General features: G+C 34.8%; 1 protein-coding gene across 3 annotated transcripts in view; it reads right to left on the bottom strand.

The window, feature by feature from the left end:
• Nucleotides 1-17924, bottom strand: part of LOC139690145 (coronin-1A-like) — a 41155-nt gene that overhangs the window by 22508 nt on the left and 723 nt on the right. Inside the window, exons 2-7 of one of the 3 annotated variants that reach the window (XM_071587405.1) lie at nt 12058-12130; nt 11758-11955; nt 8919-9035; nt 8243-8392; nt 5804-5968; nt 2396-2620 (exon numbers count right to left, since the gene is read on the bottom strand). In XM_071587405.1, coding sequence (XP_071443506.1) covers nt 2396-2620; nt 5804-5968; nt 8243-8392; nt 8919-9035; nt 11758-11955; nt 12058-12081 — 879 coding nt within the window. In that variant the 5' untranslated portion in view covers nt 12082-12130. The remainder of the gene's footprint in view (nt 1-2395; nt 2621-5803; nt 5969-8242; nt 8393-8918; nt 9036-11757; nt 11956-12057; nt 12131-17924) is intronic. The other 2 variants (XM_071587406.1, XM_071587404.1) reach the window with 2 other exon arrangements.

The raw sequence follows: 17924 nt of genomic DNA, 5'->3' as shown, positions 1-17924 counted from the left end.
GTTACATTTTATTTAAGTTTGATATCACTTTTTAAGCCTTGTATTCAAACCTTTGGAATATGTTTTACTCAGAGTAAGAGACTCAAGCTTGGCAGTGCATCTACAGGGTCTGTCCCAATAGTAGTAGGACTTTTTTTTTCCTGAATAAACGAATGGATGGATGGTGATTTCTCTGGCTCTGTTTGAGAGAGGGGAGTCTCAGAAAAGGCTGGTGGATGGTGGCAGTTGGCTCCAAGCCTTTGCAGGGTGCAGATTATTCATTTGCAAGACCTCTATAATGTGACCTTGTTACGCTCTGTCATGAACCGGTTATTGGAACAGCAGTATGCCATCGAATTTTGCATGGCGGTGTTTTTGAGTGGCAAAAGCTGTTTCGGAAGGATAGAGAAGTCGAAGATGTCAAACATTCAGGACACCCTTCAACCTCAAAAAGTGATGAAAATCTAGCAAGAGTGAACTCTTCGTTGGACAGGTATCACAGATGAAGTATTCGCACAATTTCTAATGAACTTGGCATCCCTAAAAGTGATGTCCATTGACTTGTGACTGAAAATATGGGCATGAGAAAGGTGTCTTTGAGGTTGGTACCGCGAGTGCTCTTGGACAAAGAAAAGGAAACTCGTACTTCTTCGTAAAGAGCTTCTTGACACTGTGAGTGAGGATCCAAACTTTTAAGACATTGCCATTCTTCCTCTTTCCCTGCATGAAATCCATGCTGAAAGGACAACACCATGGCTAAGTGGATGTATTACAACAGGCCATGATGAGGGAGCTTAGCAGACTTCTGGGCACTACCTTCCAGATGGCATACAAGGCATGAAAAAAAAAAGCTGGCAGCAGTGTGTGGACACTCAAGGGTGCTACTTCAAGGATTTTTGAGTGAATTTATCAATTCTGGCAATAAATGTTTTTAATAGACTCAGTCCTACTACTTTTCGGACAGACCTTGAAAGTTTTAAATCCCTGTGATTTTACGTGGACTCTCAGCATTCCCAGTTCCACATCGCATTTTCTAACCACTACAATTTTTCAGTTTTTAATTAATGCCAAAAATTACAATATTAATTTTTCAGCAGAATAGCTTCATACTTACCATCCAAGTGGTACTTTTATTTGAGTAAGATAAAAAAATTTGAGGAAACTACCCTATAAAGGTTGCAAGGGTGAAATGTAAAATTACTCAGGTTTTTTTTAACTTGATAATTTTCACGAGTGAGTGGCTACCCTGATGAAATTTTCAATGAAAATCTAGAATAAAGTATCTAGCGATTAGCCTGTTTCACTACTATAGCTGTCAATCCTGATTTCAAAATGCAATTTAGTTGCAAATATTCAACAAAGCATGTTAACTAACATACACATCTGCCAAATTTAATAAAAGAGAAGCAATATGTCTTCAACTATGTTAACTTTAAGATAACATAAAACCAGCATGTTTTCACTATATTAATGAAGCATAAATTTCCACTGCAGAGAGCAACTAAAGTGAAAAAATATGTAACAAATACCACCTGAGATAGGCATGGAATTTTACTCACTCCCCCTCTCAAATTAATAGTTTCAAAGCCTCTATGCGCCATCAAGATACATGAATCATCTTTGTTGAATCACATACGATCAATTCCAGAATGCCACAGGAGAACAAGATAAAAAATGTGAGTACAACTTTATAGAAAATAAATTAAGTGCATTGATTATGTAATTAAACAAGCAATATGTGCATCAATACATTAAGATTCTCTGATGATGTACATCAGTCATTTGTTAATAGATTTATTGAATGTTATTGTCCAACATATTTTAGGACAGCAGAATGATCAATAGCCCTAAAATAAGGGAGAAAGTAGTAAAAGAATATGTTCATATCCTGTAGCTTAACATGCAATAGCTAAAACTAAAAATGTGAGATCTGTTAAAATACATTTTGTCCACCAAAAGGCCAATGGTGGTTATTATTACTGCAGTGATACCAAAATTAGCTCAGAAAATCAAACTAACACTGCAGAAAGGAAACTTTATTTAAGTTCATTATGCATTATTTCAGTGACTTGAAACGAACTCCAGAAAAATGATTCAAGCAGGGGCAAGCTTAATACTTTTAATGTTACATACATGAGGCCAAGTAGACCAATTGTGCAAAATTCATATAAGCTCTATTTTCCTACAGATAAATTAAAACTGAGTTTAACTCTTGGGTCACAAAACAAATACTTAAAATCTACAAACCCAGAGGGTAAGTCATTCGTACAGTAAATGAATTACTCTCGACCAACAAAACTATCTATAAATATACAACTTAAATGAGTATTCAAGGAACTACTAGATTTCCCAAGCATTAATCAATTCTTAAATCTACTTATGCCATATATTTAGCAACAGCAATCCAAGTACTCACCTTTCCAGCAAGAAAAATAATTTTGGTGTCATGATCATAATAAGGAAAAAGCACACCAGATGATGAGTCAATGGTCTCCATTGAAAGAGGAGTTTCTAAATGATCTTGGTCCCACACAGCATACTGACGATCTGAGTGACGTGAGAATCCAACAGTAAACAATCTGCCTGTATCTCCCAAAAAAGCTACTTTACTTGCTTTGGTACCCTGATGGCAGACACCTTCCTGTTCAAGAAAATAGAAGCACATAAAATTTTGAGATATACCATAGCTTTCCTTAATTTTACTTTTCTATTTGATAGTGAATACTATAAAGACATAACTTAGCCATGTATGACAATAATGAAATTGAAAGGACTTAGGGAAAAAATGGCTAGTTGGGAAATAGTGGGCGGATCATTTGAATATGGGAGCAGAAGACTAAAAGGACATCCCCAGGTTCCGCTTATTCACCCAAACTTTCTTTATCCAAAGGTCTGATTAACATGGCTACCCAGTGTGTAATTGAATGCTATGCTGCTAGGTACAGCTAGGAGCAGTCCTCAGTCATCAGTCCCCCATTGTAAAAGTATCTCAGTTAGCATTAAGCTATGTAATTATTTGAGGCCTACAACACAGTTGAAAAATCATGACCTGTGATCAAAAGGGAGTGCTTGCCACAAATTTTGTCTCTCTTGGGGAAAATATTTCATGGAAACTTAAATAATGCTTCAAAAAGCATTCAAGGAAAAGTCTTGAGTCATTCACAGATCTACAACTGGTTTAAGTTTTTCCAAGTAGTAGTTTTGAGGGGAGGCGACCGACTGCTGAGGTCATTTGCACCATAGGGGATGGACAGGAGAGGATGAAGGGTGGAGAGAAACCCGGCGTCAGCATTAGCCTACCCTTTACGAAAGGTGCCAAGGGGTCCGCAGCTTAACGTCCCATCCGACGGATGGCGTACTCACTCAAAGTGCCCTCCACAAAGCACCTCAAGTAGGGATCGAGATTCCTCTGAAAAATATTCAACACCGCCGGGATTTCAACCCGCGCCCTCTGGGTGGGAAGGCAGCACGTTAGCCCCCGCACCATCTCGATCCCCCAAGTTTTTCCAAGTTAGGCAGAATGAGTCCTGAAGATGAGCCTCATTTCAAGGACCCTTCAACCAGTTGGACAGATAAAACTTTTGATTTGATTCATGAATCAATCAACAAAGACCATTGAATGACAATCGATGAGTTATCAGAGAAGATAGGAATCAGCTGAAAGTTCTTGCCAATTGATTTTGAGTCAGGAATCACAGATGAGGAAAACACCAGCCAACTTTGTTTCCAATTTGAATGAAGGCGGACTCAACGGACAAAGCTGACCGAGACATTCTGTTTAAGGTGATAATGGAAAATGGGAGTTGAAGCTCTGGGTAAGACACAAACAAAACAGGTTTCAAGTCAGTATAAGACACCTAGATCACCACAATAAAAGAAGAAAGAAAAGCCCCATCAAATATCAAAACCATTCAGATCATATTATTTAATATTTGGGATTACTTTTAATAACAAATGTTTCAGTTCAACAAGCAGACAATCAAGATTTTTACCTGGAAGTTTTAAGGCACCTGCAAGAAGATATTCAAAGAAAGTTGATGCCCCATCTGAGATGGATAGGCGAGTGGTTCCATAAGTAGTCACCCTACCGGACCCTTTGAGTTTTAGTAAAAGAACAGAAATATCACTGTTCTCCCTAAATTTTCTGATCTTCTTTAATCCTCATAGTAAAATACTTCCAACCTGTGCTGTTTAACACATTAAGGATTATGTAAAATTGAGGTCAGGAAAATTTCTCATAATTTGGCAGTCTAATGTTTAAGGTAGGTTTTGGATAGACACAAACCTAACACTCCAATGTATCTTACCCTATCCTAAAACACAACCTGACCCCAAACTACAATAAACCTTTCTTCAATTTCATGTAAATTCTACCTTCACTCATTCTATCCAGAGGATGAGATGGTGCGATGGTCAATATCCTGACTTCCCACCCAGAGGGCCTGAGTTCAAATCCTCGAGGCGGTAGATCTTTTTCTGTGATATCCCGACCACGACTTGAGGAGCTTGGTGGAAAGGTTTATCAGCTGTGGACTGCTTGGTGCCTTCCATTAAAGAGTAGGCTAATGCCAACACCAGATTTCTCTACACCCTTCCTCTACGCCCATCCTTCCTTAATGATACAAGTGACCTTTACTGTTGGTCACCTCGCCTAAAGCTGCAGCTGCAGCTGCAGCTGCTGCTACTACTACTACTACTAATTTTGCAAAACTTGGTTCATTGATCACTCAAAACCTTATTGTGGATTTTGTCAATCATTTAAGAGGAAATCGCTTCCACTGGACATCCCAAATGATGTTCAACATTTACAAATGTAAGCCCATGTTTAAACTCATTCACTCAATTGTAAACAGTTGCAAACAAAGATGCAAGGTGTGCCATGAACTTCATCTATATTGACTTTGATCTCCTTCAGCGTTAAGCCTTTTTAATATAAGTATTTAATCACTGCACCCAACTCATTTTTTTCCATTTTTCTAAATAAGCAAAAGTTTGTTGCATCAATTGACTATGAATATTAAACCAATTTTAAAAGCAGTCTAGTGAGAAATGTGGCGCACTACCTTTTCAGATAATATGAGTCCCATGTCTTGGATTTTCCAAGGAATTATTGAACAACCCACCTACTTTCATTCTTCTTTCTAGTACTTCCCTTCAGCCTCTAAGTCTTCCCACGTCTCCCTTACCATTAAAAGCCCCTATTCAAATTGAAAATAAAAGGTAACAGTAGGCCTCCTTATCTTACTCCCCAGCCTAGCATTGTCTATCATGACTCCCATTTTCTGCTACATGAACCTAAGCAGATTGAAGAAAGGGAAATAAATTCTATTAAAGGTGACAGTAGGCATCCCATCTCACTCCCCTAGCATTGTCCAACACGACTCACATTTTCTGCTACATGAACCTGAGCAGATTGAAGATAGGGAAATAAATTCTATTCCGCACTCATTTTGATGTAACACAAGTGAACTATATTACATAATTACAATAAAATAATAATACCTATGAATAACATCACTTTGTTCATGCAAACAGATGCAACAAAGGTAAATAAAAAAGTCTTAACATTAAAGTTTGAAGCACAAGTCATACAACATATTTAAAGACAGAAGGATATGATAAGTGGGTATTCCAAATGCTGTGATCTATGAAAACAAGAAAATAGTATTTAGCTATGTCTGAAAATAGAAGTTGAGCTCTTGATAATGGGAGGAAATGGCAAGATTCTCTGTAGGTAGTTAAAATGGCTTAAGTTAAGTTTACATTAGCATTGAAATTCAATTATTGGGCAAGAAATGCATAATCAAGTAGAGAAATTGCTCACCGAAAGAATTATCCCATGCCGCGGCTCAATAATTCTCAATTTTTTATCTTTGCAAGTAGTAGCAAGAAGACTTCCATCTAGGTTGAATGACATGCAATATATTACATCAGGGTGGCCTTCAACAATCGACACAGCTTCTTCACGACCAACATCCCACACAATAACCTGAAATTCAAATTTTTTTAAATAAAAAAATTTTCCTCAGTAGCTAGTATATTAGCCAATCAACTAAAATGCATTTAGCATTTTTGTAAGTTTTCTGTACAAGATACAGTAAAACCATAGTATAATAAATCTATTCAATTATAACGAGGCCTACCTTAAATTTTAAAAAAGATGCCACTTCTAGCAGTCAATTAAACTTAGAAAATTAAATTACTGACCTAAGGTTTAAATACAAATTAAAATGTACATTAATAATATCATTAAAATTCATAGAACTATTATTCAATGTCCTTGATTTCAATATATGACATTGATCACATACTGGGTCCAGACAGATGGCTAATTTGAGGCAAAACATAAAAATCTGATTATTATTAAGGTCCAAGAATTTTCAGTCCTTGTTTAAGAGGTCCCCAGATTGGTTTATTTTTAAAATACAAGGAAAGAAAGGAGCATACTCTATACAAATTTCAAAATAAATTATTTTTATATCAAATTTTCCATAAATTAAAATATTTATCCATGGAATTTAATAAAAATAAAATTTATAAACTATATGTATTATGCAAATATCTCCTTGGAAACATGAATTAATTAACATTACATTAATTCTCCTTGACTTGGGATTTCTCCCTATGGTTTTTAGGTACCTAATTACTAAAAAAACCAGTCACACTAATGCCTACAGACAGCTGCTTTTACCAGTTACCATGTTTCAGCTCGCTTAAATGGCAATGCTACCTTAAGAATTTATTTTATACACATTACATTTAAAATTGGAAATCACTGGAAATCATCATCATACTTATTGGCATCCATGCATACAGTAACTATGTCCTTCTAAAAAAGTTGTGCAGTCAAAATTAAATGTATTACATGTGGTAAAACTTGCATCCATTTGATGTAGTTTTGCATATCTTTTGCTTGTAAGGTTAATATGTGCTTATCCTAGTGACTAAGTACACAACAATTTTAAAACTACAGTTACCTACAAAGAAACCATTTCACACAACTTGTAGTGGTAAAAACGGCTTTTAATGTACTTTGTAAGTTCAGGTTACTCCAAACCAAAGACACAAAAAACATCAAAACTTCATACTCTAATCTAGACAAACACAAGCACATGTATACAATGGTATTATTCCTGCTTCAGAAACATTTTCTGGCACACCAGGAGTAAAAAATTATTCCAGATCATCCAAAAATGTGAGTGACTTAGTTAGTTTGTTTATTGGGGATGACCTCTTTTCAATGATGGTGGAGGAATCAAATCGCTTTCATGAGCAATATGCTCATAAATACAAGGAATCTCTTTAAGTTTGAAGTCGCAAGATATAACCATTGGAGAAATGAAAATTTTTTTAGGATTGGTTATCCTTATGAGGCAGGTCCATACAGAGGGGAAGAAGTGATTACTGGAAACTGGACCCTCTAACAGAAACACACATTGCACAATAATGAGAAAGGCCACAAGGTGGTAAAAGAAAACAGTGCTGTATTTGTTGAATAGTTCCCTATTCAATTCTTTTAGGGTGCTAATGAAGCTCAATGGAAAACAAATTGTGTATTAAAAAAATCTAGCATGAAGTTGGAAACCACTGAGTGAGTCTCAGAGATACAGAAGAGCCCATCTCAAACACTTTAGAGAAGAACATTCACATTTTTTCCTAAAAGGTGTGTACTTAAGATGGGCCCACTGGAAAGACTTTCAATGAACATGAAAAAGCATAAACTAGAGAAAATAGCTGGTGCTGAGAGCAAGAAAATTCCTCTGAGTCCTTATAAAGTATATGCACCCAGGAAGAGGAGAAGTGAAACATGCTTTATTTGTGGATTTTGTTGTGTTCCACCATAGGTGGGCACATATTGCATAATACCACACTGTAGTTGATTACCCTGGTATATAATCTCTTTGCATTTAAAATTTCATTAAAAATATCCCGTAGTTAATTTCATTTTAAAATATCCAGTAGTTAATTTCATTTAAAAATATCCACTGGTTACTTTCATTGAAAACTATTCAGTGGTTAATTTCATTTAAAACTAGCCAGTAGTTAAGGAGTTGTGCGTGTTTTATTGAATGCCTTGAGCTTTCATGCAGCGGCACAAAAAATGGTCAGCCCCTAGGGCCTAGGGAAATTTAAAGGGCACCAGCACACAAAGTGTACAATTGTCAATGCATTTTACACTAGACCAATAGGGTTTGGTTCCTGCTTGTAATTTTGAAGATTTCACACAAAATTAAAACAGGAGCTTTGGAAAGTAATTACTCACCAAATGGTCAAAACCTGCACTAAGAAGAATGTTCTCTGCAGTAGGATGCCATTCAAGATGGCCCACCCTTCTTCTATGGCCACGTAGATCAACAAGCCATTCATTCAAATGGGAAGTCAGGCCACCCTCAGGAATGTACCACAGTTTAACCTGCCACAGCAAAAAATATTACGGTTCTGTAAATCACTCCTCTTTATAATCCTGGCAAACATTAAACCACAGTTAACCATATATGATGTAAATTCGATCAATCTATATGATGGAGCAATTGTTTTACAATGGTATGGCTAGCAGTCATTCACTATTACAGATTTTATTTAAAGACACTTCATGGATTATTTTTATTTTTACTGCTTAGGCACTTACTGAATGGACAAAAATCCACATATTAAATGAGTCTTTGAAACAAATACATGACTATTGTCCATGATATACCGAAGAACTTGAGTCCAAAGTTAATGCACAGTCAGTTACTTACATAGCTAGTCATAAGATGAAATTGGAGTCATGAGCCAGACATAGATGAACACTTTCTCACTTTTTCTCCTCTGCATATGACTAATTCTTAGTGCATCTAAGCCACAAACACTTGCAACTTCACTGATAATGAGTAATTTCACAGCAGAAAACTAATACAATAACATCCTTAAACAAGCTTGTCAACAAGCCAATTTACCGTGCAGTCATCAGAACAGGAGGCTATGATGTTATCATTAAATGGATTCCATTTAATGTCTAGAACAGGTCCTCTGTGTCCAGTGACACGGCCAGCATTAAACTCCAAACGTCCAGTCTACAACAAAGAAGGGAGAAATATTATATGAATAAATCAACGTTTCAACGTCTTTGAGTAATAAATTTACTTATTAGAGAAGATGTTGAATGTAAGCAGCAATCTTAGTCTTTTCACACATAGAAGAGAGGAAATGTTACATCATGAGAATAAAATGATTCTGGGATTTCATTAAAAATACAAATTCCATGGTCTCCTCTACACACCTCCATTATTTCCCAGATGATATCTCTCTACATAAATTGTTAAAAAACTTAATTGAATCATATATGATTTCATGGATATTATCAATACCCATAGTGGAAACAGAAAATTTGTAATCACCACAAGTATAAACTTAAATAAACCGATAAGTTGTTATAATTATTTTCCTTTTAGGCGCTAATTTTCAAATCTAGAAAGGTTTAAAAGTTGTAACTATTTTTTGACTTTTTTTCATTTTGCCCTTTAAATAATGGTTTTAATAACAATTTCATCTGATTAATGGAATACCTTTAATTCAAACCAATACTTTAAGTTACAACCAAGTGATGCTTGTGGTAGGTAGTTTTGAAGAAATAAAATTTCTCTACAACTTTTGCCTAAGAAAAATACAAAAACCAGCTACACAGTCATTTTTTCATACCAAATGAAATATTACTGCAATTTACAAATAAATCATACACTTGAAAAACTTTAGGAAACCATTTGGTGTATTTTCATTTTTTTTCACGAAAATAAATGTTGACCAGTTCAAAATAAAACTAAACCAATATTGCACCTCTTCAATGTACCCTTAGAAAAAATATTTCCTGCATTCAGTCACCAGGACCACATCATCCAAGCCAATGGAAATACACCTAAATTCTATGATAACATTAAATTAAAGTCAATATTTTCTATTACTTTAAAGGCATCATAATTGCAAGGAAAAACTTGGAGGAAGGAACAAATTCAATTAACCAACAGGAAGAATTGATATAAGCACTTCATGAGCAGTCTTTATCTCATTAAAATTTTTCAGGGTAAAAAGATAAGTGATGATTATGTTCAGAAAGTTAATTAAATATACTCATTGTTCAGAAAGTTAATTAAATATACTCATTTCAATTTGCAGTTTATTATTCATTATTAATATAAGAATATCACCTAAAACTTAATATGCTAGATACAATTCTTTACTATTAAGCCACTTTAAGGTGATATTGAATGGACCCAAAATGTTTAACATTTCATTAGAACTAATTTTACCACAGAAAATTTAAATATATGTAAATCCTGTGTTTTAGAGAAAAAATATAATATATTACATGCAGTTTAATAAAACATTATGGATGAATGAAAACAGCCTACAGCCTGTATATTCATGAAAATAATGTTTCAATGAAAAATTATTAACATTTATCAACTAAAATCAGTTTAAACAGAACTCTTACAGCATACAAATTAATAGGGACAGGGATTGGTATGAATTCAGTTTTTTTACAAACATATACTTAACGTACAAAAAATTTCTGAATTTCAAACTTGACATAAAATCATGGTTTACTCTAAGAATCAAAATGATAGAGCCATATCATTTAAAATTCCACTACTCTGACTACTTTCCCCATAGAGCGAAGCTATTTGCATTTTAAGTTAGCTTCATGTACATACTAAACATATTCCACAAAATTATTAATGTTAATTTTACCTTATGGGTTTTAACTAGAAAAAACCCCCAAAGGAGCTAAGTAACAAAACAAAATGTGCATCAGGTCTACTTTTAGAAACCATAATTGAAAATTGTCATATTCAAGCCTATGAAATTCATTGCAGATTAAGGATGCTATGAACTTCTTGTGAGTTCTTTACTTATGAATAAATATTAGTTTGTTCAAGAGTTATTCTGGTCCCTGCACATATGGTCTAACACAGAACCTTTTCAGTGAGGCTCAGAGGATATGAGTATTCAACCAGGGCTGATAGAAAAATTGAGGTCACATTTCAAGTATCAACCCAATGTCTGCCATGGTCAAAGTCTCCCAGTCTCCTAGCCTAACTGCCAGGGTTTTGTTTGCGGAATCAAGTGAAAGTTCCAAAATAACTCTTAAGTAAGTACTTCGTACACCCACTTTTCATTTATAACTAACAACACGCCAATCCACCGTATTGATAAGCCAGAAACAATCTGTATTGTATCTCAAATGAAGGCTATGTGAAGTAAAGACAATAATAAGCTGATTTTACTGACAGCAAATATTCCACTTTGTAAAAATTTTTGACAAACAAAATATTGATAGGCAGTAATGAAATTACTACTTTGATACACACAGACTGCAGTTGCTTTTATATCAAGTTTTTGTGACTCAAAGATATGTCTGAAAATGAGGTGTGAAAAAATTATAATATGTGATTAAGCAATTGAATAGCCAAAATCCTACATCAAGCATAAAAAAGACATTATTATGATTTAAAATAATGTACATTTATGACCCTGTCATGAAAATACTTGAAAGCAGCATATACTAATTAAGTTATCTAGAGCTCAGGCATATAAGAACTTAGTATTCACATGAAAAGTGGCACTTTTGCAATGTGAGCATTCTGATTTCATTGTTAAGTTCTATTTGCATTCTTTTACACTCCCCTTAGCACAAGTATAGCTCCCTCTCATTGCTTTGAATTCCACATTCCTTGGAAATGCCACCTGAGTAAGCAAGTATTTTTCAGAAATCCCTAAAGCTTCATTAGATGCTTTTACCTTACAAATTGGAAGGACCAAAAATGCTCCACCACCAGCAACTTCAGTCACGATTGCAACAAACTTAGGGTTGACAGCACAGAAATGGGAATCATGAGCATTTTTTGTTATCTTGATGTTTTCATAGCATTTGTCTTTCTTGGCAGGGCTGCCAAACACATGACGGAACTTCGAGCTCCTCACACCTCGAAAGGTTAACTGAAGAAATAAAAATAATTACAGCATTTTAATCCCACATATCCTTGCCAGTTATGCAGCAAATAATAATACATAATACACCCTGGGTAGATTCCTATTTACTTTTAATACCTCCTCATTGGTCATATTTCATCCCAAAGTAATATCTCCACAGCATCCCTCACAATTCTCAGAACTGGAAAACAAAGTAAAAATAGAAAAATAATCTCAAAGAGACATAAAAGGCAACAAATAATAAACAAAAAATAAGAATAAAAAATAATTATCTAATAACAGAATATAAAATTAAAACTAATTAGAGAAAATTAAAAGGTCTGATATACTAGGAAAACTTTCTATCAAATTCCATATTTCCAGTCCATCCCAAAGAGCTTAAATGCTAATAATCTCTAATACCCTGCTATATTCTAAATGAAAAAAACTGCTAACATGTAATAAACACAGAGTGAAGTTAGCTTGTGAAAGAAAAAACAAAACATTTCATACACCAAAATTAAATAAATAATTATGAATTTCAAATTTCTATTGACCTGCCCCCAACTTAAAGAATTTACTGCTGGTAAGACATTCACAGCACATCATGAACTACCAAAAACCAAGAATACTGCAAACTGCAGTTTTTTCATCTCTAAAACTAAACATCTACAACCTAATAAAACATAATGAGTAATTTATTAAACAATCATCAAAAAGTCTGATTATATTAAATAATATTTCCTTGAGCCATTAAAGGTTTTCTCCACCACTGTGAAAGTAAAAAAGGGGGAGGTGGAAAATAGATTTGTGGGGTGATATTTGGGAAGTTAATCCCTTGCCAGTGATCAGACATATTCAAAATATAAGAACAATCACATTTACACAAAGGTATTACCCAAATAGGTTTACAAGGAAATTAATCCTACTGCCAGGGACTGTAATCGGGAACTTACAAATACACAGAGTCATACTGATTATCCCAAAGTGGTTTACGAGGAGTTTTTCCGTCGCCTGGGAAAAGTGACCACAGCTCTTGAGACCGAATAGGTTTACGAAGAAATTAATCCAGATGCCAGGGACCTACTTCCAGGGAATAATACACTCACTTAAGTATTACAGCAAAGCAATTCCAACACTCGGGAATATGAAGTAAACAAAATGCTGGATGACCTGATGGTGTTGTTTAAACCAAAAATGGCAGGGAATAAAGTCCAAAAGTCAAAAGAAAGAAACAAATGGTAAATAAATGGAAAAGGGAAAAAACATTAAAGCTAGGGAACCAATGGTGCTAAAAGCAGATGCACGTATATCGATTACAATTTGATCCTCTTCAGCACTCTGAAGGAAAAACCACTGCAAAGCAAAGTGAATCGGATTGAGGAACCCCAGGGTTTATACAAGTGAAAAGATAGAGGAGTGATTGAAAGGGTGTGGGGGCAATTAATGACTGCTGGGGAGGGGACACAAAATATCATTCAGGGGTAATGAGGAGGAGGGGTGGTGGAAAGGTTGGAAAGGCAAAGGTGAGTGGTGAGTGGGTGAGAGTAAGACATAAGATAAGTAAGAAGTAAGGTAAGTGGGTGAGTGAGTGAGATACATCTGTTACCGAACATCAGGTAGCATTTACAATGCATGAATTAGGTGACACTACAGAGAGAGGAGAATGGGATCGGTGCTGAATCACTATTTATAAGATGGTGTTGGTATTTATTTATTAGAACACTTTCGTAAGCCTCCAATACATGATTCCTGGTTTGTTTAAGTAGTTTTAAATTGTCTTTGTGATGTTGTGTCTGGTTGTGATTTCAGGCTCTGCAATACTGGATTTCTAAGGTCTACTGTATTTGTAGTGGGCGATGTGTTCTTTGTATCATATTAAAATAATTTATCCTTTCCATTAATCATCAGAAAGATTAAGTGTCATTCAGTATCGAGTCATGACCGATGCATCCCAATGATTGAACCATGGAATGCCAAAAATGAATTTCACATTAGCAATGCTTAAAAATTTTAGTTTAACCAAACTCACAGGCCCATGATTCATATTTTGACTTTCAACAAGTCAACCTGAGTATAAAGCTTTTCATTTGCATTTTGCAGGTCCGTTTGGGCACCTTTCACAGTTTATACATATTGTAAGATTTATACTAATATAATAAATTTACCACATTCCTTCCATTTTTCATGAAATTTCTGGAGGGCAGACGAAAGATGATATGAAAAAAGGGAAGACTGATGGAAGGGGGAAAATTGCATATACTGAAGAAAAGGTGATGCTCAATGTAATGTATTTCTTTGTTAGGTAGAATTGTAGTGTATCTCCAAACATAACTAATTTAAAAGGCCATGATTTTGCACAATATGTCGTTAACAAGGCATCAATTTAGGTGAGTAGTCTCTCATAATATATGCATAAGAATTGGGAGGGGGGTGTTAAGGTGCTTTTTTGGTTGGTCTTGGGAGATGGAGATGTAAGACAATGAGTATGGTTAAGGTGCAAAAATGTATTACCACTATCCTACATCTTGAATGGTTATTGTGAGGTGGTACACCAGGTATGAGGTGGGAAGCAGGCAAATATTAAGAGGAGAGAATTGAAACAGAATACAAGGAAAAGCAAAAGTAATTTTTTAAAAGAGCCTAACACCCCTTAACCACATTCCTAGCCTTATCAGCCAAATCCACTCCCACAAAAAAACTGTATCATCCTTCTCCCAGCATCTATATAGAAGATCATCAGATCCAACACCTTGATAATGGCAAACAGTGCCAGGGAAACGGTAGGTTAAATATATGTAATGTGGAAATTCAGCCATTGATTTTAATTTATCATAATAAGAATGATATTTCCACCAAGTAACATTTAATAATAATCCTTATTGTCTTAGGTTGAATAAAAACTACTAAGCCAAAAAAACATGTTGGAAGATGAAGAGTGGATATGAAATGTTTTTACGAAGGAAGGGTGAAATAGGTGCTCTGTTTAGAAAGGTGAGAGATCTATCAGGAAGTATAACAGGGACAACTGTGAAAACAATCAAAATTAAGTCAGACAAAATATGAAACACCACAAAAGATTCAAGAGATGGACGGAATGCATAGACGGACTATACAGAAAAGACACTAAGCCAGCAAGCTCATAGACAGAGAAAGAGAATATGCATATATGTAGACAGCTTATGTGAATGCATATTATATGACAAGACCAAAAGGGAACTGTAATCAAATAAGGTGTGGGGATAGTTAACATACTTGTGGAAATACTTCAATGTTAAGGAAAATAAGGGGATCGAGTTCTTATGGGCTAATTTGCAGCATTTATAAGGGAGGATTTGACCAGAAGATTTGTTCAGATCACAGTGTTAGCTCCCATTCCATAAAAGGGAGAGGCAGTCATATGTGAAGCATCTAAAGTCTGACTTTGCATGCAGCTAAAGTGGTTCTCAGGATTCCCTTCATTATAAAATCAGACTACAGTATTTCATTCATTTAAAATTTACCAAATTTTCAGCCCTCATTTCAGCAGCAAAGGTATAATTTTGAGCTAACCTTCCTTAACCTTTTACAATGTCCACTTCAAGAGGAACAAAATGGGTTTTTAATCAGGTCTCACTAGCTCATATAACTTTTTAGACATAACAGTTTCAGTAAACCTCTACTTGAGCATGAAATGCCATCCACTATAACAAAGAAATGGCTGCCCCTGGAGAACTAAGAATATAAAAATCTTTCAGAAAGAGGTTATGATACACTAAAACAGGCACGAAGCCATGTAACAACAATAACCTTCTCCTAATATTGTCATGCAACCAATTACTTTAAAATTGGATGATTTCATTAGGAATGACCCTCAGGCTAAAGTGTTTCTCCATATCCAAGAAAGTACTTTCAAAAAGAAACACTAAATACGAGGGTGGGAACTTCAGACCACCCTTGTATGTCCTTATTGTATCCAATACACAGTGCATAAATTTTTCCCCAAGTGGCCACTTTAGTGCAACAAAATAGTGCCTACACATTTGTTGGAAAATCACAACAATTGCTATCTTCTTGACTTTAAATTATAGTATAACATACTAAGACCTAGTAAAATAAATAAGATAAATCGTAAGATGTTGTAAAAACAAGAAGTAAATCCATCCAAGATCTCCATCACTCTTTGCAAAATTGGCAAGGAATTTTAGGAAATCTCCTTCCTCTCTTTTACATGGGCACACCTGTTCAAAAAATCTTATCCCAATTTTGCCAAGATGCTCAAAGAGAGAGAAAGGAACTATTTTTTGTAGGCCATCCCCATGAGCATCAGAAAAAGTTATTATGCAAATCACCACAAGGCAATTTTTTTATTTTCCTATGACCCTTTCAATACATTAACTGTGTACTGCTAAAGTTTGCATCAAACTGCAGTCAAGAGTAAAAATACGATATGGCTTAAACAAATTAGTATAACTTACTCTTTTACCACAACGAATGGAAAAATGTCTTAACAAAAGTCAGCTAGGAAATAACAGTACAGATTTTAAACTTGTCACCCTTATTTATATCAGTTATATAATCTACCACATGGAAAATGGTACTTTTAACCTTTCAATTCCGGGCAAAACACTAACACCCAAATAAGAGTTCATGGTTTATACTCAACTAAAAATAATGAAATTATCTGGTTCAATTGACCAATAACTAATATTTTCTAACTTATCATAACCCTGAGAAATATTTTTACCATTTAAGAGTTTATATTGATATCATGACTGAGTAAAAATCCTGAAGCTGTTTTAAAATTTATGCAGAAAAAATTGTTACTTTACCAATAACAAAATATGATTGTTTTACATACTTCCCACCCCAGGCAGGAGATCAGTAAAACCATAATTCTAAATTTATCAGTTCCATTTCTCTATCCACAAACTAGTACTCGGATATGGTGCATCATAACTTTCTCTCAGTGCATAAATCAACAAAGGAAAATCCATCTGCATCACCTTATGAAAATGAAGCTGACACCATAAGCCTTCATCATCAAACCAATGTTTATCATTAAGCTCAACTAATGCTTACCAAAGCCATTATCACAAATACTACAAACATGCTAGCTTAGCCCATGAAAGACCTGATGCAATTCTTGTAGGAAATTGAACCAATGCCAAATTTGTGAAGTAACCATTGGGTGTGTGGGTATTTTCTGGCAATTTCCTAGGGTGGACATGTTCTCGAACAAAACTGAGAGCAGTCTCCTAAAGCAGTATGTTAAAACCAGAAACTTATGGCTAAAAATAATGAAAGAAAATAAATATAGTAAAACAATCTTTATCTAACACTAAGTTGCTGATGACACTAACAATTAAACACATAAACAATCAACCTGGAACATTTTTAATGCCCTTCATTAGAAATAAAATGCAAAGTAATAAACAGAGATTACTGACACTAAAATGGATATTAAAAACGGATACGACGAACCAATCAATTGAAAACTGTAACGATGTCGCGTTTATACAAAACACAACTCCACATATTTTCTCAATCTTTCTTTTTCCTGCGTAGAGAATTTTTAAGTTGGAATAAAATCTCCGGGATCATGGAAATTATAACAGAAAATAATTTGATGTAAATATCACAAAATTACATTATTACTTAAACCTATCGCATGAAATCCTTCCTCGGCGCGTTGAAAAGCAATCTCGTCTATAAATTGCCTGAGTCCACATCAATGCAAGAGATCGTTTTGGTTCAACGATAATTCATATGCATTTACATATATCATATATTTTCCCCTAATTCACTAGCCACCATTTATCGTAATTCCATTTTGCTTTGCCGGTAACATTTTACTCTATGATACTTTAGGAGATATTAATAATGAAACTATTCCGTAGTCCAATTCTCTTCTCTGACAAATCATTTATGAACAACATCACGTTGAACCACATTTAAAGAAATACGTTACTCTGACATAACGAATCAAAATGCAAGCCGCATAAGCTACTGCAATA

Source organism: Hetaerina americana, unplaced genomic scaffold, assembly GCF_022747635.1.
Source record: "Hetaerina americana unplaced genomic scaffold, ioHetAmer1.1.p SCAF_3, whole genome shotgun sequence".
NCBI lineage: Eukaryota > Metazoa > Arthropoda > Insecta > Odonata > Calopterygidae > Hetaerina > Hetaerina americana.
This window is presented reverse-complemented; position numbering and strand designations above follow the sequence as displayed.